Source organism: Protomyctophum parallelum (assembly GCF_964188405.1).
Source record: "Protomyctophum parallelum genome assembly, chromosome: 10".
NCBI classification, from domain to species: domain Eukaryota; kingdom Metazoa; phylum Chordata; class Actinopteri; order Myctophiformes; family Myctophidae; genus Protomyctophum; species Protomyctophum parallelum.
In genome coordinates this window covers 37,728,725-37,753,406 of record NC_139704.1, presented here as the reverse complement: position 1 = coordinate 37,753,406, position 24,682 = coordinate 37,728,725, and the positions used below count along the sequence as shown (strand labels likewise).

At 42.2% G+C, this 24,682-nt stretch overlaps 1 protein-coding gene across 1 annotated transcript; it reads left to right on the top strand.

Annotated features, from left to right (window-relative positions):
- The first annotated feature begins 310 nt into the window (after nt 1-310).
- On the top strand, nt 311-9,383 carry cxcl12a (chemokine (C-X-C motif) ligand 12a (stromal cell-derived factor 1)). The gene is made up of 4 exons (XM_083774451.1): nt 311-535; nt 3,106-3,223; nt 4,821-4,904; nt 7,461-9,383. The coding sequence occupies exons 1-4, from the start codon at nt 466-468 to the stop codon at nt 7,486-7,488; spliced, it is 300 nt and encodes a 99-aa protein (XP_083630577.1). The 5' UTR covers nt 311-465; the 3' UTR covers nt 7,489-9,383.
- The last annotated feature ends 15,299 nt before the right edge of the window (nt 9,384-24,682 follow it).

Below are 24,682 nucleotides of genomic sequence, written 5' to 3'. Positions count from 1 at the left end.
CCTATAAGAAAATGAAAATAGGCTACTCAAGTGAAGCCTATACTCAAAATGTCAAGTGCTACAATTCATATGGACCCTGTTATGCGTCCATTTGGTTCAATTTGTACACTTAAGAACATTCTGAGTAAATTTCCACCACTGCACGGTTTGAAAAGGGGAAGCAGGACAAGTCGGGATAATAGAGGGGGGCATCGTTTATCTCACTACAGTCACTCCTACTTTCTCTCTCTCGGAGTGTGAGTGTGTGTGGGAGGGGGTGTCTGTGAGGGAACGGGGAGGGGGGTCACTGCGGTTTCCCTGCATCTCTACTCTAGTGTGTTCCGTGCGTGGATTCACACTACCAGCACACAGCACACTCCTCTCCACTGTCAGAAAGTGCGAGGACTTTACGGTGAGCACTGCAGAGCCGATCTAACGCAGCGCTACTTGGACATAGATACACACACACACCCGCAAGCCATCATCATGGATATGAAATTACTGGCGGTGGTGACTGTGCTCGCCATGGCCACTTACTATGTGCCTCAGTCACAAGGTAGGCTGTTGATTTATTATGGACTTTTAATTTATTTATGTTTGAAGGACTTGGTGCCTTTTTGGTCGTTTGTTTATACAGCGTTGAACAGATGGCTGGAAGGATCCTGCATGTCCAAAACGGTCTTCAAGTTATTTATCATTGTTATAACAGGACGCAGTTTAAGAATGTTAATAGTATTGATCAATTCTGATTTGTCTTATATGTATTGTCAGGATTTTAAGGTTTGTCTTTTGTCATAGTTGTGAAGAATTCATTAATTAGAAGTTTACAGATAATACAGATTTAAATTAATGTGGCATATATATATGTGTGTGTGTGTGTGTGTGTGTAGTGCCTACTACTCAATGTGTGAGTATTGGGTGACTTAATAGGGGATTCTAATTCTGATTTCAGCAAATCATCAATCTCACATTTAATATTTGCAAATAGGCATGTATATCACAGTCCTGCAAATGTCCTACAAATATCATTCGGTATGTGGTTCAGTTTAAAATATCTTTTTCGTCATTTAAATTATTTAGTCCAATTTCTTAGTTCATTCTGGTTTATTCTGGATAGTTGTAAAAGTAAAGCATTTGTCGTCGTGCGTAAAATGCATGTGCGGTTGTTACTTCATGGTGCGCATGCATGCATGCGGCTCTGGCGCGCAGCACACCGTCCTGTCGGATGACTGATTTGTGTGTATTTATCCTACTCTTTGTTTTCATGTAATTACCCGCAAATTAGGGCACTATGAGACACAACCACAGCCAGCCTACATGGCGACATCAGTCACCTAACCTCGCAGTGCCGTGCGCCTTTATCATGCTAATACGTTGAGACAACACGTTTAGAGTGTAAAAAATCATTTGCATAGCGGTCATGTTTTTAATCCACGGACGCAAATTCTCCCACCATCTGTTTCAAATCCTCTATGGCTTTACAAAGTGGTGTGATCCGGTGATATCGGCTGATAAGCAATGCCACTCTGTTATCTGCAGTGGTGTGGGCCCGCGCGTTTAAAAAAATAAATGCCGATTTTAAATGTTTCCCCACAGTCTATCTCCGCCACGGGGGTTGTGAACTGTGCAGAGTAAGAGCAGGCTCTCCATTTACATATTTTTTTGCTGGTTTCATCCATTTTACCAGATGTCAAACATATAGCCTAGGATAGAATCTAATATATGAAGGCTCGTGGACGTTTAGCAGCCTTTAAAACAGAACTTATATTAAAGCACTTCATTGCCAAGTATGATGAGTTTTGTCGTCTTGGCATTGGTGCAGCGACATAAAACCGACTACCACAACGCACATAGAATATTAGAAGTTGAAGCCAGACAATTAGCCAATGGGCTGCATGTGCTATTCTATTCTTAACACACGTGCATGTAATGTTATCGACTATAATCTGAACAATATTGCCTCATGTTCTTGAACAATCACCAAAGGGGTCTTTTTTCATTGACCTGAAAGCAGAGTGCACACTGGGATATATTAGTCTAGCCTATATATGTAAGAGGTTTGAGAACAATACATTTTTATATAACCAGTACATCAGACTCTATATGTCTAGTGGTCCAAATATGTTTATTTGCGCCGGACCAAATGTCCCCACAGTGTATTCAGCGAGCAGATGGGAACAGTTAAACTTACCACTATGATTAAATACGGGCTTTTATCCCTTTTCTTGACCATGTTGCTGATTGATTTGAATACAGTCAATGTTTTTTAACTAATAAAACATAGGCCGATACTCTATCTTCCTCAGACATTTATGGTGCATGTAAGGGAAAACCATAAGGGGTCCATTTGTTTACACAGCCACAGTTAAACAAACACAAATTTTGACTTCATACAGTCATAAAGACATACACACAAAGCATGCAGTGTATGCTTTCTCCGCCCCACACCTTAGTTCAAACACAAAAATCCTCAGTTTTAACGTATTCATTTGTAATATACTCACCATGCACATTTTCTCCCTCTCAGAGTAAAATGAACACTGACAATTTGGCTGTGTGCTTAGTTATTTCCATCCACTCCATGTCACAGAGTGTATGGAACTAAAGTTGGTTTTATACACAGTTTGCAGGACTGGGTTGGTTGCCGAAAATCAGTTCCTGTCAGCAAGCGACACAGTCGTACTATCATTTAAATAGATGTACCTGCTATTGTTAAACGGGGTCCCCCAGGGCTCACAGCAGGTCTGCTATTTTTTCTCCTTCTACACTAAATCTCTTTGCTAAAGCGTGTCGTGTTGCAAGCCGCTGTGACCTTGTAGATCTGCTATATTGCCCAAACGTTCTAGAATAGAGACACTGGGGTTTATGTGGTTAATTGGGGAAAAATGAAGAGCTGGGACTCCAGGTGAAAGTAATGGGGAAAAAACTCGTAGAAGAGATATCAGTAATGTAAGTGTCCATAACCAGAGCCTTTTTATACTCACATTTGGACACTCATGCAGAGTTAAGATTTTAAAATGGTAGATGTTACTGTATGCTTTGTTCCAACTTCATGACAGGGGTTGCACAATCACAAGTGACAGAACTAAATGTAACTCTGTTCTTTCTTTGGCCTCCATGACGCAGCCAAACCCATCAGCCTGGTGGAGAGATGCTCCTGTCGTTCTCTGGTCAACACTCTCCCTCGAGGCTTCATCCGCGAACTGAGGTTCATCCACACTCCCAACTGCCCCTTCCAAGTGATGTAAGTACGCCCGTCCCCCCATAGTATCTGACAGCTACGACATGGCGGCTGGAGAGTAAAAGCTGCAATCTGTAAATGTTTGGTGTCCTAACTTCACTCGGGTTTGGACCAAACTTTTACAGCTGAAGCAAGAGGGACACGTAGGAACATGTTATTGAGAATCGTAATTCAATAAGGTTTTGGCTTATCAATTTGCTTATCGATTTGGGGAATCTGACATCACGGTGTGTCTCCAGAAAAAAGAGTCGTCATTTCCCATGTTATTGGGGATTCTGAAATTAATAAGGTTATCATTCATACAAGTTCCACATCGCAGATTAAATGTATACTCTATCATATCGCATAACAGTGTTGTTTCTACAAGCTAACATCGAGGCGCAAACAAGCAACACCATTCATTACACGGCAGTCTATAAGACAGGCTTCAGCGGCAGCCGGCCAGTGTGCTTGTTAAAGCCTAGTTTAGCTATTCTACGACTGTGCCGGACACCAAAAATAACTAGTCGAGAAGCTGTTACTTTCAACGAGCGTTGCAGTCCGTACAGCCAATAAATGAAGGTTTTATCACATAGTGGAAGTGGCACAAACACAAGCTCACTCACTCCTGGCTCAAAAAGAAGGTTTTTCAATAAAAAGGACAGGTTTCCTCCTCAGAAGACATTTCTCACCATCAATCTTTTGGATGTGACAGGCAGAGAAAGGAGCTGTGCGTGCGCGTGTGTGTGTGTGTACATACACGCGCGCACACACACACACACACACACACACACACACACACACACACACACACACACACAGAAAGACGTTTGTTTTTATGCAGATCCCTAAGACAGACAGCCTGACACATCCACAGGAAGTGTGGTCTATTGGTGTTTAAAAGAGAGTGAATGTGAAGGAAATTGGATGTTGCTTTGTTTTTGACAGGAAAGCAATAATTGTGGGTCGACGCAATTGGTTTTGGTTCCCGTTTACTTCCCACGCAGTGGTCTGAGCTTTTAATGGCCCAGTCTTACTCATTATTCTGGTTTATGTGGAGCACGTTTTTTTTAAAGGAGGAAATGAGCAATTCCGTGCTTGCTTGATACAATTTTGATGGGAGGAGTGTCATGTCAATATAGCCTCAAGGGGACATGACAGCTCTATCAAACCAAATAAACTGTGTCCGATAATGATAAACAGGGAACGTGTAATGGAGTGGGCATGATGTCACCACATGGGGATATATGATCCTCACGCTGACCCTTTCTGCAAATAGCCTCCATGTTATTCGGAACTGGGTAAATGCATGTCAATGCATGGAACACGATTGTCATACACTGTCATAGTCTCTCATTCTCTTAGACATCAATAAAATACATTTTAACCACATTATCCCTAGTGATCCTATTCTGGTCACGTCAAAATAGGTAAAAACAGACAAACTTTCAGCGAAAATAGATCAAATAAATATAGGCGAAATAGCAGATCTACAACCTCTTTATAGTCTCCTGAATAAATGCAAATGATGATTCCACAATCTACATAATGTGCACATATGCTGTCTATGGAGCTCCTCGGCTAAACTTGTCTTTTTCTTTTCATTCCATTTTCTATTTAGTGCCAAGCTGAAGACAAACAAAGAGGTTTGTCTTAACCCAGAGATCAGGTGGCTGCAGCAATACCTGAAGAATGCTATCCAAAAGTAAGTGGCTTCACATCCAACTAATGCTTAAACATTATGGCCTTTTCCAGTCAGTCAGTGATTGGTTTGGGTATTATGTAGCCTATACATGACTTTAATCCTACATGTGTTTGGGTTAAGGACAGGTTTGGATTTATTCTGATACTGTATATTGTTACTTTATAATGTATTCATTCATGAGATTGAACTTTGATTTATTCTTGGAAAGATGGTTGAGGTTAGCCTTCGTTTCTGACGTAGTCAAATTTACAATTACGAAAACAAGCAAAAGAACAAACATATCAATCACAGAACAATAGGATTGAATTTAAACAGTTGCAGCTTGAAACACAAGGGGCTAGAAAAGTCCTAAACTCTGCAAGAGATGGAAGAACCTTAGTCTCCAGAGTATGTGGGAGGCCATTCCAAGAGCGGCATCACAGGATAATGTACTGTCAAGTTCTTGGGAATTTATGAACTACTAAGCAGTCATTAGAACAAGTCATGTGGCCAACAAGGTTGAAATGTAAGGAGGTAGCTTGCTGATAAGGGTCTTAAAAATTTACAAATACCAGTGTTTGTTATGCCTCTCCAACCGTATTACAGTATTTAGGACAAAATGTATAGACACGCAATCATAGCCACTTTCACTCTTGCATTCCTATTAAGGAACTTTTCATACAATTTCCAAAATAGCAGATGTACAAGCTCACAACACGTTGGATTGCAACACGTCGTTGTGAGCTTGTACGTCTGCTATTTCGAAAAATTTATTGAAGAGCGCATAAGTGGTTGCGATTTGACACAGAGCAGCATGCCTATAAATCATATCACCACAACCCATAATGATAACATTGCTACAATAATCCCCTTCCCACTAAATAAACGAAACCCGGTTCCGTTTCTGTACAGGAAGCCAACTTTCTGTCTCAACTTGTTAGCAAGGTTTTCCAAATGGAATTCAAATGTAAATTTCCCATACTCAGTGACTCTCTCAATACTTGAACGAGCTGTAGAAACTTTCACCGCCACAGGATGCAAATGTGCATTTAAGTACTTGTATTTCACCTATATGTAACAGCCCAATAGTCCTAACCTGGAACATGCAGGTACATGATTAAGCACAGGAGTACGCAGTGACTGGCTGACAACTCATGTCCCTGTGATAGCAGATAATGAGAGTCACACACCGCTGGTTTGTCTACCATACTGTGCATCAAGGCCCACCCGCATTAATATGAAAGTGCCCACATGTGGTCGCTGAACCAGTTGTGAGACGATGACGAAGTTGGACATGTTCTTTGAAAGAGAAACCAAACTCAGACATGTATCCATATACTGTAGTAGCATAGCGCCCTTCAACTCTCCCCCCCACCCCCCACCCTATAGCACCATCCGACTCTCCCCCAACCCCCCAGTCGCTCCTCGTCTGCCACGGGAGGAGAGAGGAGTCTGTCCCGACGAGGTTGAGGTGTGAATCAGGCTTTCGCATAACAAAACATCTCAGGTAGAGAGTGGATGATGCCTCTTTGCAAATGCAACGCGGGGCTGCATGCATTACATTTTGTGTAACACATTCAAACTGACTCCCTGTGGGAATGACTGCACATGACTATAGAGTCACACTTTAAAATGATAGGGTGATTTTTAGCTGTATAATAAATCTAATAACTCCAGATGGCACATTTTCAAGGAAATAATTTGTTGGGTGAATTAGTTTGACGTGGCCACTGATCGGCGTAATTACTTTGTGAGTGATGTGCAGCATAGATCACATAAATCCCCCATTAAAGTCAGCCAATCTCAAAACAAGTAGCCTTTTTCCCGTGTTACGTATGGCGATAAAAGCAGTTGCGAAAGCATTGCCTTGATTGATATATGCTTCATCATAAAGTATTTCTTAATGTCGTACAGCGGGGGCTCAGAATAGTAAAAAGATATTCAAAGAAATCACTTGGAAGAAAATCCCTCTGCCAATCAACAACTAAAATGTTCTCGTCCCCAATGGCCAGCTAATAGTTCACGGGGTTGCGTGTTCCCTCGAATAAAACGAAACAAAATCTCGTTCATGGTTGCGTAAAAGAGGGGGGCCGGCCAAGATGATGTGTTTGGCTCCGTATCCTTGAATCAACTGGGGACACTTTGGAACACCAAAGCAGTCTAATGCTGGCTTCTCTCACAGGCATACTTTGGCAGACAAGTCACAGTGGAATAAATTCTCATTATAAGTTCTCAAAGTGGTGTTTATTGGTGAGAGCCAATAGCCAAGAAGAGTTTCACTGAGTGTACATATTTCACTGTCTCTTCATTGGCGATGTCTGTACTCTTCCTTGCACGAACTCATCTGTGGGTATTATGCACCAGCCAACTCAGCCACACTGTAAAATGAAGTGTTCATTTAACTTGGAGGGTGCCGAAATGGACCTGAACAGGTTAATTTGTGCATTTGTGCCCACGTTTTTGTTTACAATCTGCTTTCCAGCAGCCTCCGCCTAATATACGATGTTATCATATTTCAGTTTTCTGTGCTGTTTATCTCTGGCATTAACTAAAATGCACTATTTCTGTGTTTCTTAGGATGAAGAAAGCCAAACAGAGCGTCTAGAGAGAGAGATCTAGCAGATGGACCGACAAAGCTCTGGACCATCACTACAGATATGTGACATGTGTAATGTGTGCGATTATCTGGCATGCTATACAGCACTTACCCTGCCTCCTCCCCGTGATGCGGGTCCCCTTAGCACGGAACCAGCCAATGAACTCGTCAACCATGGCCACCAAATCCGCCTCAGTCAACTCTATCACCAACACCACTGCCCTATCTATCATAATACACGCTCCTGTTGCAAACTATGTAATTATTATCTGTCCCGTGCGAGAGTATGTTTTTATAACTCCCTGATGTACATACTGTATGTTTTCTTTTTGTCATGTTTATTGGACCTCATAGTAAAGAGCTATTTTTGGAGCCGTTTTGTCCCTCTGGCCTGTCTGTCATTTAGGAGTTAGGGTTTTAGTGTCACGCGGGGGGGGGGGGAGAGGGGGGCAATCGCATAGCCACATCTGGGCCCCCTGGGACTCGGGTGAGACCGTGCGAGGGGTAGAGATGGAAGGTTCGCGGTTAGGTGACGGTCATCCTAAAACACCCATCGACCGTCATCTAGCTTGTTTTCCGTACTGCCTTTGGGGCGTGTGCAGGGGTCCTCTGAGGATGAAGAGCGCTGTGAAATTGTGAGGAAGGGCAGGACACTTTGTGGTCAGCGGCCGTGAAGAGAGACGGCCTTTCTATTGCTAATCCCTTGCAATGGATTCTTGCTGGATGAAACAGCGTGGAACGGTCTAGATGTTTGTGTTCCCAGAAAATTAACCACTTAAGCCCTATATACTTGTGTGACGAATAGCGGAAGTAGCCAATCTACAATTTCACAATGCATCGTGTTGTTGTGAGCTTATAGATCTGCTACTTTAGCTATTCTTTTTACAATCTTTGAAAATGTAACTTTTGAGGGATTTTCTTTGCCGATAATAGCATGCAAAATAGGGATGCCAGGGTGAATTACAGAGTTGAGCAGCTTCTCTTTAAAGCTAAAAATGGCACCGTATGTTGGAATTTCACTGCCAACCACTCCCCACACAATATAAGAGTCTAGTAAAAATGCTAATTAGAATACTTTTGTCATGGAAATTCTGATGCTGGCACAGCAGAGTAATTCCTGACCCTATGTTGTGTGTCTATGATCATCAGATCATGTGACCTTATGTTACCCAACATCCATGTGTTTTTTTTTTGTTTTTCTATAATTCCTGAACATCTGGAGGCCAAATTTAGTTAATTGAGCAACCAATGGGTCCGCAGTGTACTTTTCGGGAATCATAAACTTTCATTTCATCAGAGCCCAAGAAAAACAAATGGGATTTTAGCTACAACAATTGCTAATTAATTACTCTACAGAAAGCCACGATGTGGAGAACTATTATGTAATGTGAATAGTTCTTGTGCTGTTAATAATAGAGGCATTGCCAACAGTATTTGTTGCTGTAGTAGTAGACGTAGTAGTATCATCAGTAGAGGTAGTACTAGCAAGAGTAGAAATAGTAATAATAGCAGTAGTAGTAGTAGTAGTAGTAGTAATAATATAGAAGGGTTTGACTAGCTACTCCTGTTATACAGATAACAATGCACTTTATATCCAATGTATTCATTTGTCAACAATAAATCTACAGAGAGAATCCCTCAGTCTATCACTAAGTGCATGAGGTAATTTGAAGTGTCATGTTCCCTCAAAATGTCTTTGTGATGAATTCTGTTCCTAGTTGTAAGAACGGACTACAGACGTACATGGGAGATGTCACCTTTTCACTATGAGTACTACCCTTCCTATTATGTAAAACTAATATCAAACAAATATTTTATTTTTGTACTCTTTTATGTCAATTTTGTGTCCATACAGTGTAGTATAGTCAGACATTTATATGAAGGAGAAATGAGCCTTTTATTTGTTTTATCATTCAATGTATATATAAAAGAAACTTGTATACAAATACAGTAAAGGTTATTCTTAAAAAGGTATGGTGAATCTATAATTTTTTTATTTTCAACATGCAACACGCACCTTTTCTTCATATAGACTTGTAGCATTCACCTCAAAAATCATTTCTGGGGGACATTGCATTGATTTACTTTCATTCCATATCCCCGTACCGCAACCGTAACCATAACCAATCCAAACTGCATGAACCCACACTACATCTTACCCTCAACCGTATAAAACTGCAGTCACATTTGAATGAGTACATCAATGTTGTCCCCAATTAGACATACGTTTCCAATCAACAGGTTTGATGTCCGAAATGTGTCCCCGGTCCCAAATATGGCCTGTAAGCACGCAAACACACTGTGAAGAGGTGCACCTGCCCCACGAGTACACAACAAATCACATCATGGCTATCAGGCGGAAAAAACAAAATGGGTAAACATCCGTTCAAGTAGATCCAGTGTAGATAATATTTAGTCATAAGCACTTGTAATACTTTTCCTTGGTTAAACATTTATAAACCCACAAACAGACCTCTTTTAAACTGGGTATAGGCAAACATTTTCAAACCGTTTCTAAATTGTTCATAGAAATAGCAAAAAGACAAGCTCAAGTAAAGATAGGGCATTAATTTATGAAAAAAACTAAAGGATGAAATGTGTGCATGACGATACTTAGTTTACATGGAGAGCCTTGAAGCTATACAGTATCAAAATATTACGACACCCAAATTAGTCAGACCACAGAACCACAGAGAAATGAGAGACATAACACAGGACGGAGGCTGTTCCACCGACAACAACATACAGCTGCCTGCCAGTACAAACTGTTACTGTATGTATGTGTGGGTCATTAGGGCAGTCTGAAGGCTTTGATGTGAGAGCGTGTGTTTAGAATGGCAAAAACGAAAGCCAGGGAGAAATGATCCTGCTTGTTATTTAACCATTAACTCCAACGAGCAGCCATTAAGGAAAACATTAGAGTTAAAAGCGATGAACTTTGAACTTTTGTGTTCAGAAATGTGAGGCAGAGCACAGTCGGGTAGGAGATGAGAGGATGACCACCGATCGAGACTTTAGAGAAAGATAATGGCCTATCAGCGTGCATCTATTTCTCTACGTGTTAACTGATCAGCTTTGAAGTCTGATTTAAAAGGAAAATCAGAGGCAGTATTGCTCCCCGGGCAGATAAAGCCTTGGAGCTCTGTTGTAACAATTTGGAATAAAAAAAAAGTTCCTTATGCAATACTAGAATACAAAAAAACCTGAAGTGGCCTGCAGGTATCGACAGGCCATTATTATGTTTCTTCCCTGCTAATGTGAAGACTGTTCTATCTGGCAGCTTTGTATCATGTGAGCTTGTATCACCCCTTTAGTATGCTGTGTTCTTATGTTCTCATACCTCTACATTTGATCTGTATTCTAACTCAAACCATTTGTATTTGTTCATTCACTACAGCATATTCATTAAAAACCTTAAGACAAAAATAACCAGAGTGTGATTTGTTGTTCTTCATCTACAACGCTGTATGCTGACCGTTAAAGCTGCAATCTGGAACTCATTTTAAATAAGAAAATGTTATTTTCTATATAGTAGAGCAGCAGTTCTCAAAGGGGGGTCCGGGGACCCCTAGAGGGTCCTTGGTGTGGTTCCACTTACAGGGGGTTCCCCACAACGACTTAACAATTTTGTATGCTTTGGCTATTAAAAAATAGCCGATACAAGCTCACAAGAAAGTCAAAGTGTAATTTTGATGAAATCTTAGGTATATGTTAATGCAATATAACTGGCACATCTGCAGTGGTTGGAGGTGTTCTCCCATACCTAGAAATGTAGACCCTGGTGTCAGGCGGGGTTCGAATCCCTGATGACACAACAAAACGTACACATTGCAGCTTTAACCCATTCAGGCCTGACGTCGAAATTTAAAAGATGTCTTGTCTAAAGCCTCCAGTTTTCTGAAGTATACCCATGTATCAGTGGTGCTCAATATTTCATATCAAGGACCCCAACAATTATATGTAATTGGCCGCCATCTGAAAATATGTTGTTCCAGGGACCCCCCAGAAGCAAAGATTTGAGTTAAAAACGTTCGCTCTGAAAGAACATATTCCAAATTTGCACCACATTTTCCACTCAGCCTACATGGCCATAATGATCATTCCATTTTGCAGACTGAAAAGACAGGAGTGTGGGTTCTTGCACGGGCCAAGAACGTACATGTAGCAACATAATCTCTCATCTACTGCAAAGCGGTGATGTCTGTGATACTTCATAACTCATGGGGTTGGCTGGACCTCTGCCAACTCTCACCAGTTAAAACTATGCAGGTGGTGAGTCTGGTGCCAGGAAGCATACGCTGCAGTAATAATGAATGTCAAAAATGTTTACGTGCCATAATTTTATACGTTTTTTTTACGTGCACATTACATATCCTTGTAAACGGAAAATGTGAAATGTTGGATGAAATGTCCCATTTTTTTCTCCAAAAGCAAGTAACAAAGTGATATTGCTCTACCATATAAATACTGTAGAACGCAAACAGTGCCATGTTTCAGAGACAAAAGGGTTACAGGGATACAATATATAAATGTCACTTCCTATTTCCAATAACTGATTATATGACTCAATTTACCGGTCACGACCGCAACGCCCCAATACAAGTACAGGTGTAGTAAAACTAACATGATCAAAACATTACAAATGTTGAATTACCCGTTACCACTAAGCCCTATTTCACAGGCTTCTTAGCTGGTGAAAAATAGCCACGCTGTAGATGCACGGCACGTTGCGATGCAACACGTTGTGTGAGCTTATAGATCAAGATTTTTGACGGAGTTCATTGTGATGGGGCAGAAACTAATTATGCAATAGTGGTAGGTTTGCGTAAGGGATCGCTACTTCAGTATCTAGCCGGAGGGTGTCTGGGCACAGGGCCGACCTAAACACAATACAGACACGCTCAGCTCACTGTGTGTCAGCCAGCCTGAGAGACAAGCAGGACAGGTAAGGCTTAAAACAGGCCTGTAGTGACTCAAATTCCTCCTTTGCAGAATGCAGACGATAATCGATTTAAGAGTGATCAACCACTTCAGAGATCCAACTGCCGAGATTCATTTATTCATTTTTTAATCTCTGAAGTTATCAGTTCAAGTCCATGCTGCAGACTATCGGGATCCATGAAAATACAAAATCAAAAGGTCACCCTTTGGCTATGGAATAATGTAACCGTGCACTATCTCTTGTTCAGCTTGCTCAATCTGAATGGAATGCGCGACATCGGAGAAGCCATGTGCAATTCATATTCCACGTTGTTTTTAAAACTCAGTCGGGGGGGGGGGGGGGGGGGGGGGTTAGGGTTCACAACCACACTTGCCAGACGATGGAAGTGACACCTTTGACGGAGGAGTGAAGATTTGTCATCTGAAATGCAACAAACGACAGAAAATAAAGGACAAATAAAACATATGTGCTCGTTTAACTGGCGTGTTCCCTCCATCCAGAGCTCTAAAGGTTCCCAGATGTTGCAGGGACCGAGCTGCCTCAGTGGGAGCCACTCAGAGGACGACGACGTCCCTGTAATGAAAAGTGCTGGTGTGTGAGTCTGACGGTATGAATGTGTAGGTGTGTTGCGTGGATGTCACTAATGTAATAGTCATCTGAACAGACACTTGGAGAAAGCTCCTAGTGTCTGAGCATTTATGGTAAATGGTTCACGTTTCTTATAATGCCCGCAGAGCGCTTTACAAATGTACACATGCAGAGGTAAACCTGCGACATGCAGCTAGGGGTTCAATGTCTCGCTCAATGACACTTCAACGTGAAGCCAGGACAGGAGAAGGCGGGGATAGAACCAGGAACCATCTGGTTGCCAAATGGCCGCGACTGCCGCCCACCAGTTTATAAGGTGGTACAGTCTACTTCGGAAAGCTGTGTGTGTGTGCGTGCATGTGTGTGTCTGTCTTTGTGTCTGTGTGTGTGCGTGCTTGCGTGCGTGCGTGCGACTGTGTGTGTGTGACTTTGTGTGTGTTTGCGTGCATGCGCACATGCATGCATGCGTGCATGCGTGCGTTAGTTATTGGAAAATCACCAGAAAATCGCCAGAAAGTGAACCACTTCGTGAAGTGAACCATTTCGGACTGAATACAAGATTTCCCCCAGATAACCCATCAGTGCATCCACGGCAACGCTCCCCCCTGCCTCAAGGAACTCGCCACCCTTCAATCCTCAACTCGCTCGCTCCGCTCCTCAACCACTAACCTCCTCGAACCCATCAAGACTAACCTGCGCACCATGGGTGACCGGGCCTTCTGCTCGCCGGTCCCCCCCCCCCGAACTGTGGAACGCTCTCTCCCTGCCCACCTGAGAGCACCACAGTTGGGGGACACTTTCAAGAGAGGGGCTAAAGACTTTCCTTTTTAACAAAGCATTTTTATAGCCTTGTGTTTTAATTGTGTTCCCGTTTTCTTATATGTTTTTAATGGTGTGACGTTTCTTCTGTTTTTATTCATTTGCTGTAGCACCTTGAGATTCTTATGAATGTAATGTGCGTTATAAAGAAAATCCATTATTATTATTATTACTTCCTTCCTTCTGCCTTAACAGAAGTGAGGATCTACAAAAAACATTACTCTACTCAGGGGTGCCTATTTGAAAATATGAAAATACCCTAAAGGCCAACAGTCTTTTGCTGACAGTTTAGCCAAATGTAAGCCACTGATCTGTGCTGTGAACAAAACAAAAACAATACACCCTTTTATTGCCCACATGCATGCACTGCATTGCTATTACATTTACAGTACAACAAACTGTCTTCAAATGGTCATGTCTGTCCCCGTGTCTCTCTTAACTCTGGCCATTCCCACACACACACACACTCGTCTCCGTTCCCTCGATCATCAGCGCTGAGGTTGCCTGACAATAAAATCTATTAACCTGCCTGTGTCCACTTCATAAATCAGCCCGCAGCCTATAAAACTGGACCCATTTGTTCACTGACTGCCTGAACCGAGTAGGGCCGTAGTGTAACCCTACTTGGGTGAAGGGAGGGGCGCTCTTATCATCATTATATATATAATTTTGATAACAAAATCTTTAACATTAGAGGTGATATTATGAATGGTGCTGCTGCTAGCGCAAACCTTCAAACAGCAGCTAATGGTCCCAGGTCGGATCTCTCCAGGGGGAGCCTATTATCGTTTTGCGCAATTGATGAAGACGAACTGCGCAAAACCATATCACAGATGACATCTTCCTCCTGTTCATTGGATACAATTCCCACCACCTTTCTCAAAGAGGTCTTAGACAGTGTGATTGGAGATATCCTAAAAATTGTAAACAGCTCTCTACAATCAGGTGTCTTCCCAGACTCACTGAAGACTGCCGTAGTTAGGCCTACTCAAGAAACACAATCTTGATCCCTCTGTTTTGGGTAACTATCGACCCATTTCAAATCTACCCTTTCATCAATTGGATGTATTTCTACAGAACAATAATGTGCACAACAAATTCCAATCTGGCTTTAGGAAAGGTCACAGCACAGAAACAGCACTTGTAAAAGTAATGAATGATCTTAGGGTGTCTCCTGACAAGAAATAATAAGCAGACTTGGCAACCTGACTGTAGAAAGTAACAGTACAGTAAAGAACCTGGGGGTTATTATTGATTCTGAATTGAATTTTAATTCACACATTAATCATGTTACCAAGATTGCCTTTTTTCACCTTAGAGATATTGCACGAATCAGAGCCTATTTGTCCTTGGACGATGCAAAAACGCTAAACCACGCCTTTGTTTTTTCTCGGCTTGACTACTGCAATGCACTCTTTTCAGGACTGCCTAAGAAAACGACTGACAGATTACAACTTGTCCAAAATGCAGCAGCTAGAGTTTTAACTAGAACTAAGATGAGAGAACATATTACTCCAGTTTTGGCATCACTGCACTGGCTTCCGGTTGTTTTTAGGATTGATTTTAAAATTATTTTACTTGTCTATAAAGCTCTCAATGGTCTCGCACCTTCCTACCTACATGACTGCCTGCCTAAATATGTCCCAAACCGGCCCCTAAGGTCTTCCACTGCTGGCCTGCTCGCTTTGCCTAAAAAAATGGCAACTAAAAAATATGGTGAGGCAGCTTTTTGCTTCTACGGCCCAACAGCCTGGAATAAACTTCCATTCGAGCTCAGACACGCACCCTCTGTAGACATTTTTAAATCTCAACTCAAGACTCACCTCTTCACTCTTGCTTTTAGTTGAATTTTAATATGCACGTTCCTACCCTGTCCTGACTGATTTGCTGCATGTGGTGTTTTTATTTGTTTTTATTTATTTTATGTTCTTATATTCAATTTTGTTCTTTGCCATTGTTCTATCATTTTAACTACTTGTGTTTTATTGTATTCTATTTTTGTGTCCTGCCCTGTGAAGCACTTTGAGCTGCATTTATGTATGAAAGGTGCTATACAAATAAAGTTTATTATTATTATTATCATACATCATCATACGTCACATTCCGTGCTCAGCCAATCAAATCATCGCACTCCGCGGTACAAACACACACACACACACAAAGCTGTGCATAGGAATGATAGGGGATAGCACGCCTCAAAAATAAATAAATAAAAGTTGTACACCTGCTATATCTGTTTCTCTGGAATTATTCATCGTATAATAGCATTCCCTCGATTCACAAAACCCTCTGAAACTGTAAAGGAAACAGCAGCGTGCCTTTATCCTAAAGCTTTACATTTTCAATGTGTGTAGTGTGTACATTCACACACACACCGATGGCGAAGCAACCATGCAAACCTGTTTTAACTAAGCATTTTTATGTTATACTTTAGCTATTGAAAAATAGCAGATATACAAGCTCATAGCACGCCACCGAGTGGCGCGCTACGAGCTTGTAGGTCTGCTATTTCTTTTTTTTATCGTGAAAATGCGGCACAAATCTTTGAATATACTGTATATTCTTTCAGAAGACTTATTTCGACGTCAGGCCTAAATGGGTTTAAGTAAATGGGTTTAAACCTAGAGACATGAGTCACACAATCTAGAAAGACATACTAGCAGAAATACTAGAACCCTGGGGGAATCCTTTTTGTCTGTGTCTGTACTGTTATGTGTATGTACTGTACGTACTGTATAGGACTGTGGTGCCTCCGGTTCCATCTGTCACTACATTGCTGGACAGTGGAAACGCCTCAGTGTCAGGTGAAAAGAGGTGGCTTCATGTGCGTATATTAGAGGAGACATGTGGTTGTCTTCCCCCTCCACCCCAGGACAGCACTGGGGTTTAGCTGCAACGGGGGGCAAGTTGTAGTTGATTATTAAGGGTAAGAATTGTGTGAAACGACTGAATTGCTAGAAAGCTAACAATGAAATAAAGAATACCAGCAAAAAAAAGGTACTGTGTTCCTGTTGCTAATGTGTCGTACAGGCACAAATGGTACACATTGTGTGTTTAATGTTGTGAGTTTTCACTTTCCACTGACATTGGCCATTGGCACGGAAACAGCGGTCGGACATGCGCTGCGTCTAAACTAAAGCCTGTACCTGTCGATTTGTACCTTTGCCCAAATTTAAGCCGTTTACTCTGGTCTTTGCCCAAATTTAGGCTGTTTACAGGCGTCTGTATAGTCATGGCCACTGTCCCAACAACTTTGGCTCTACCTCTGGTAGTTTTGGCAGCTGAATACAACTGTATCAGCATTAAAGTCTGTCACCAATAGAATGTCAAAGCATCCAGTAAACTCCCCCCCCCCCCCCCCCAATGCTTTATACTCAGCGGTCAGAAAAGAGACACGCCCTCAATCCCCTCATAGCTGTGGTCAGATGAAGGTAGAATGAAGCACTGTGACACAATAATCTCTAAAGGGGCAATTCAGGGCCATTACTGAGCCATTACAAACCACTTGTGATCTTAAACTGTGTGATTGTTTGCAGAATAGGCTTTTTTCGCAGGACTGTCAGTCCGTCAGATCTGAGTATCTCCGGGGGTATTGTGAATCAGTCAACATCTGATCATGTTTACTCCTATATGAAGCATGACGAATGTAATTTGTGAATTCTGTCTGTGGTGGGCATCTGCGAATATGGTCTGTCTGTCCAATATGACGTTTGAAATGTCTATTGTGTATGTTGATACTGTATGTGCCTATATGTAACTGACACCGTTGAACCGAGTGTACACACCGCACTATACCCAAAGCAAATCCCACTCACCTCATGTGACCGTTAAAGATGACTGATTGACTTGATACATTTTGATCCTGAATTTTGGATTACATGACGTGCTTTTTTTTTTTACCCATGTAAGCAAAAAGCAAACATGGCATTGGAAATATTCTGTAAGTCATGTTGTTAAAGTAGTAGTTGATCCCAAAAGTGACTTAGTTTAACAATCAATATTGACCTGCATTTGAGTCTCTGCCGGTAGCAACCATTACTACAGATCCCACATAGCCTGTATAGGAACTGTAGTACGCTATGCTAATAAACAGCTTACATTTGTGAGGGAACAATCCGCTCAGGCCCTGCATGCTAATAGTCAATATACATGTGCAAATTTAGATCAATTGGTCAACCCATTGAGGAGAAACACATACACAGTGTGTATGTGTTTCTCCTCAATGGGTTGACCAATTGATCTAAATCTAAACACATACACACATGGTTATTTGGGGACGTGGTGAACTCCATTGTCTTGGAGGTGCAAACAACACAGCAGGTACATATCAGGAATTCAGCATCGAGTTTGTGGAACATATCATCTACGTCCACCTGCTTCGAATGTGGTTCTCAACCCTTTCAGACCCTTTGATCGACCCCCCCCCCCCCAAAAAAAAAAATCATATTTGAACGAGAATACCCCCACCACCACCACCACCACCATGACAAGCATTTGGAATAGTAGAAGTCGAGGCATTACATTTAGTTCGACTCGGTTCAACTGATAAATACTGTGAAAACAAGAAAATAGCGGATCTACAAGCTCACAACGCCTTGCGTTAGCCATTTTCTAAATATGTCTCTTTCTTATATTATTTGACAATCTGGCCAATGTTTGACCAGTTCTTATAGTATAATTTGTTGATTGCTTTTGATGCAGTAATGGTCTTTTTTTCCTTTCTTTCTTTCTTTTTTTAGGTATCAAAATCACAGCTTTTTTTTTGGGTGTGGGAATGGATGAATGTAATGCACCGTCTATGTAAAGTGCTTTGGTTGAAAGCGCTAAATGCACCATTTACCATTTATCGTAGTTGATATGTATATGTATGAATGTAATGCACAATCTATGCAAAGTGCTTTGGTTAAAAGCTATGCAAATGCACCATTTACCATTTCTTGTAGTAGATTCTTCTAAAACTAAAATGAAGATAGTATGTGTGTACGGACGGGTGAGTGCAGAAAGTGAGAGTATCCGAGGCTATTCCCCTCTTTCATAGCTCACTAAACATACAGAAAATAGCAGATCTACAAGCTGTGGCATCGTATATGACACATGGTGAGCTTGTGGGTCTGCTGTCTTCTTTGCGCGACACTGGCACCCGACTAAGTATAAATCAGGTTTCAGACCATAGCGCTGCCCGGGGGGGAAACGAGCACAGTGCGCGCCACAATCACACCCCCCCTGGGGAAACATTAGACCGGTTGTATCGGTCCCCATATCAGATGACCCGCCGCGTGTTACCCCAAGCGCACATTCTTGCTCCGGGAGATTGCTCTTAATGATTTGTAACTGACCCCTGGTGATTGGGGGGGGGGGGCACGGACTGCCGTTAATTACCCCCACACTGTCAGTGAACCAGCAGGACATTCATCATAATTATGACAATTTCACTCAATTCAAGGCCTCCAAAGAGTTTGTCACTGTACGCTGTACGGACGTGGAAAGTGGCCACGGTGTAGTGTACGATAACAGTGTGTGTGTGTGTGTGTGTGTGTGTGTTTGGCGCTCAATGGAGAGCTAATAGTGGGGCCCCTAAAGAATGGTTAAAATAGACCCCCTACAGCCTTGCAACCTTTCATGTGTTAATATGGCTATGAGGTTATGTGACCCAATTCGCCATCCATCTCCATGCATATGTTTTGGAACAGAACATGCACACGCACGCGCACACACACACACACACACACACACACACACACACACACACACACACACACACACACACACGCACACGCACACGCACAGCATGACATGTACAGGGGGCCTCGTTTCCACACAATACCACTGACAAGGGTCCAGATTCCTTTACTGTGATTCAGTTTTCAGGCCCAAAACCCACAGCTTCCATTTATAAAGAAATACAGAGAATAAATGCTGGACCTCTGGCTCCTAGGTATGGATGAGATGAGACACAAAGGGGCTAATGGCTGCGGTCTGAGTTGGATGGACTCGGGGGACAGCTGGAGGTCTCTGTGTGTGGGGCCCAGGGAAGCCTCCTTCTCCAAACCTCAAATAAACATCCTCTTTCATCTCCATTCCATTGGGGGCCATCATGCAAGTCCTTCACTGGTTGATCTGTGCAATGCATGGTACCTCTGCGAGAATAGCGTGCCGTTAACGACATCAAATGTGACATTCTGAATGCCACATGATGACACCCAAAGACAGTGAGAGAATGCCCCCCGAGGGCTGTGTGTGACTAACCGAACGAATAAGGAATGTATTATCATGTTATTATCTGAAGATGAGAGACTGTGCTTTCTGCAGTCTCAGGACCGGCCTTTTTCACGAGGCTGGTTTTGTATGAGAGAAGCCACTGTTGCAGTAAGTGTGCAGTGTGTGAGTCAATGCTTAGGCACTCCTCAGTCCAGATGGCGTCTGTGCCATTCCCCAAGGCTACGTAAAGAAGGACAGATATGTCACTTTCTTGGGCCGCCAACTCGAGCTGGCAGATTTGTCAGGTTCACTGGGAGGCAAACTGGATTGAAGTCAATGAGAGCCAGGTGGACATGCGTAAGAATAAACACTATCTTTGAATGACTTTGTAACATAATCGGCGCAGGAATTAAATGAAGACATCCCACTTCGTCTTTTGATCTCCTGTTCTTCATTGTGAACGCTATATCATTTGATTGGGGTATGGAAAGAGTGCTCACACATCTCTCAAACTGTGTGAATCTCTGTGTGAATCTCTCAGGTGAATCTCATTAGGTGAATGAAGGTTGGGTTCAGGGGTAACAGAGTTCTCCTAGACGCGAATATCATGACATCACAGCACACAGTCGAAAGCACATCCAAAACATGTTTGAGATACCAGGACCTAATTTTAACAGTTGTGTAAAGTAAGTAAGTACGGCGGTACATATTAAAGGTATATTCAGTGATTTCACTCAAAAAACCTTAGGTTTCGTTTTTGGCTGTGGGACCCAGCCTTTCGTCCAATCAGGATAGAGAGTCAAAAATGAAACCTAAGGTTTTTTGACCCCCAGGGGTTAACTGGGGACAGGGAGGAACTCCTTATATGGCCAGCACACTCTATAGTAGGGAGGATTATCACAACAAAACAAAAAAATAAGTGATATTTGAATTAAGTGAAATCACTGAATATACCTTTAAGTGATTTTCTTTGGTATTTTTTACTTAATTCAGTACTAATGTCAATACTTTTCTACCCCACTACATCTCAGAGGAAGGTACTTTTACTCCACTACAATTATATGAAAAACCTTAGTTAATATTTACTTTGTAGATTTTGATTATTAATACAAAACAAACTAGAGACAAACAGCAGATCTACAAGTTCACAATGCTCGCGGTGCGAAGCAATGTCAGCTTGTACATTTGAGAAGATTTTGAAATGGGATATTCTGCACAATGAGTACTTACTTTAACTTAACTACTACATTTGCACATGTCTAACTACTTTTACTTTAGTATATTTACCTTTTGTACATTACTCAAACTGTACATTTTGAATGTACTTCTACTTTCCTCATAGACTTTTCAAAAAGTATTTATTTAAAGGCGTTTACGCCACGGACAAAGCCAACTCTTGTCGTGACAAATCATGACAATAAACACAATGTTTTGGGCCAAACAAAGAATTTGCTCTATTGATACGTTTACTTAACGAACACATGTTATTCATCACTGATAATTAAAGCAGTGATCCAAACGCTTTAACTGTGATTAAGTACAGTTATGGACGGATCAGCATGTTACGCTATAGTCTCATGTAGTCAGACCCACAAGTTACTTCCTGAGATGGAGGGTCTGAATCACAGCATGCCTGGGATTTGCCAGAGAAAAAAAGTCAGGTATGCATCTGATTGTTTGGGCTAAGGAGATCTGTAATTGGTCAATTCATGTGTGTGTGTGTGTGTGTGTGTGTGTGTGTGTGTGTCAGCAAAATCTAATGGATCCGGATGCCCATGGAGTCATACATCATAGATGAGTCATAGATGACTGATGTGACGTCATAGACTGGACACATGAAGTCCCAGATCCAGGCAAAGCCTCACCGTTATTAGACCCTGTCTTTATAACTCAGTGATTCCTTTTTATAATAGACCCCCGGGTTTATATGCACTAGGCCAAGGATCCCCATTTATCTATTGTACCCCAATCTACACTGTAATATCCTCAATGATTTATTTCTTTTAACTCGGAGAGTACAAAACCTTGACGAAATGTTCCCTTTGTATACACTCTCAGAGTTTGACTGTTGTTGTTAGTTGGTGGTCGAGATACAAAGCCCCCAGCATTGAGAAACGGTGTTCTTCTAACTGTCACCTCAGGGGCTCGTTTCATATACATCATTTTGAAGATGGTCAGTGTTCTCATGATCTCATTCTGAAGACACATTTAAACGATAATAAATGCATAAAAAAAATACATTAGTACTTTTTGGAACATCTCCTCCGGGGTGACAAAACCGCTGGCCACGCCTATAGCATGGCACCTCATGGCGATTAGATCAGAGGCATTATTACAATAATTGTGGCTATAGATTCATCAAACCATCTGACAGTGAGTGTGAGAAAGCCACGGCATGACGAGCACTCTAGCCAGATGGCCTGGTATAGATGCTACGTTTACATTAACGAGGAATAAAAATTCACTGCCAGACGTGAACACCAGCGGAAAAATATTTCAACCTTGGATTTCACAGATAATGAGCCTTGAGGACACAGTTTAACCAAAATCCATCTCATCCCCCAAACTCGTCGAAAAGGGCTCATAAGTTGATAGATAATAAAGTAAAGATGAATATCGGTGCCAGTTTCCTTCCTCGTTCGGAGCCTTTCAGAGCCAGTGATTATTCTAAGTCGGGGGCCAAGGCATGAAATACAGTAACAGGTCTGGCCTGAGGAGCTTCGCAGGGAAACGAGGCCAAACCAAACATTAGCTAATGTCACACACAAAACCTCCAACCACCAGGTCTTTCACAACTTGCTCCATAGCCCTGGAGGGCTCCTAAGAGCCCATGTTGTACCTCGTCGCAGATGGGTGCCACGCACCCAAAACAGCTGATCGACAAGATCACAATGTTGCGTTTCGTCATGCGGCACCCCGTGCACTTACTCAAGCCCCAAACACGCGCGCACACACAATCGCTGAACAGAAAAGCAACAAGCGCCGAAGATAAAGCTGCGGCGAAGACACAGTCGACGCTGGGAATGTCAAGGTCGTCCACCTACAGACAGCCTGCATGTGTCTCGTCCAGCCGGCTGACTAAACCTAGGCCTTTCCTGGAATCAGATCCTTTGTTGCTTTGCAGGACAAGAAATAACCACAGACAAACCAGTTGTCTGTTGCAGTTTACGCAGAACACATGAAAGACATGCAAAGTGCACTCACAAAACAAATGCTTTGGAATATACTCCGACCGAAAGGAATTCTTCTATCAATCTGGTATGAATTGTGAAATACAGGAAGGGAAAATTCAGAGATGGCTGTTCACTCCGTGTTCCTAATACGCACAAAGCACAAATATATTGGCTACCGCCTGTTTACAGTGAGCTGGGCCTGAAAAAAAGAAAGCAAACCATGGCTGTCATTATAACTGAGAGGCACAAGTCCAGGCAGCAATTTTCGACAATATAAGAGATCTGCTGCCAATTCTGCTGAATTCACAATTCTCAACGCTATAACCACACCACCGACAATTCATGTGCTAATCATAGCTTCGGTCACGTATCGTACATGAATTGAACATAAACCGTTCTTCTGCTGTTAGATTTCATGTATTTGTTTGTCAATTTCATCCAAAGGACCTGAATCATTTATTGAGTGGCTCAATCATCACTGAGCCTTAAACAAGTCATGGACATCTAATGTAAATCAATATTTCATCCAGCCAAGAGACATAGTGAAGTTGGATAATCTATAATAGTTTCGAGTCTGCAAGTTGATATTCATACCGTATACTGGAAAAAATCGATTTCTTCCTAGAACAAACAAAACCACTGTATGACTTGGAAAATGGCTGGCAGTATTGTCAAGTGTACTGTGAATCATAATCAATATAAGCTCCAACATGCGAGAACACTGATGTGGTCCTGTCATTCTCCGAGCCTCACAGGGGGGTATTTAGTCCTGAACATGAGCGCTACCACAGTGTTCACAAACAAAATAGGAGGCTGGACAAATCCAATACTGGTCTGGCATCACAACTGAGTGATTTTTCTGGGTGGTTCTGGTTGAAAGAGGGACCCCTGGGAGAGGACTGTTTTCCTGCCTGTGGCTATTTGTGCGGACGCACACAAATCAGAAGTGGAGTTTTCCACAATTAATGAGGGTCAGCACAGTTGACTGACCAGGCAAACAGTGAGACGCTCTCTCCGCGAAAGTGAACCGCTTGACCGTTGCTGACTTCGGTTAGAGAGCCACAGTGTCTGGAAAAGACGAGAATTGTGCAAAGGGTGATGAAAGCAGGCTGCCAAATCACCCAAAAGGTCTTGGAAAAACAAGATGGTGATTGGTGACAATTCACATCTGTTTCAGGAGTTTTGTAAGTAAAGTATACAGTAGCCTATACTGTAAGCTCACAACTGCACTGAATAAGGCACCTCACTTTAAAATACCCATGGCACATGAATGGACAGTACTGAAACAATCGTGATGAATCTCTTACCACTGATTTAAATGATGTGTTTGCTAGTGTACTTACAACATATAATTGCTCTCGGGTGAAAACCTTTTATTTCTGGGCGCCCGCTGGCCTAGTGGTCCAGGCGCATGCCACATATAGGCTCTAGCCTGACAGCGTGTTGCGTGTTCGAGTCCCGTTCATGACGACCTTTGCTGCAC

Excerpts from the sequence above, each read along its gene's own strand:
- cxcl12a (XM_083774451.1), top strand. The coding sequence starts at position 466 with ATGGATATGAAATTACTGGCGGTGGTGACTGTGCTCGCCATGGCCACT. Across the intron at positions 536-3,105 it reads CTATGTGCCTCAGTCACAAG|CCAAACCCATCAGCCTGGTG; the intron begins GTAGGCTGTTGA and ends TCCATGACGCAG. Across the intron at positions 3,224-4,820 it reads AACTGCCCCTTCCAAGTGAT|TGCCAAGCTGAAGACAAACA; the intron begins GTAAGTACGCCC and ends TTTTCTATTTAG.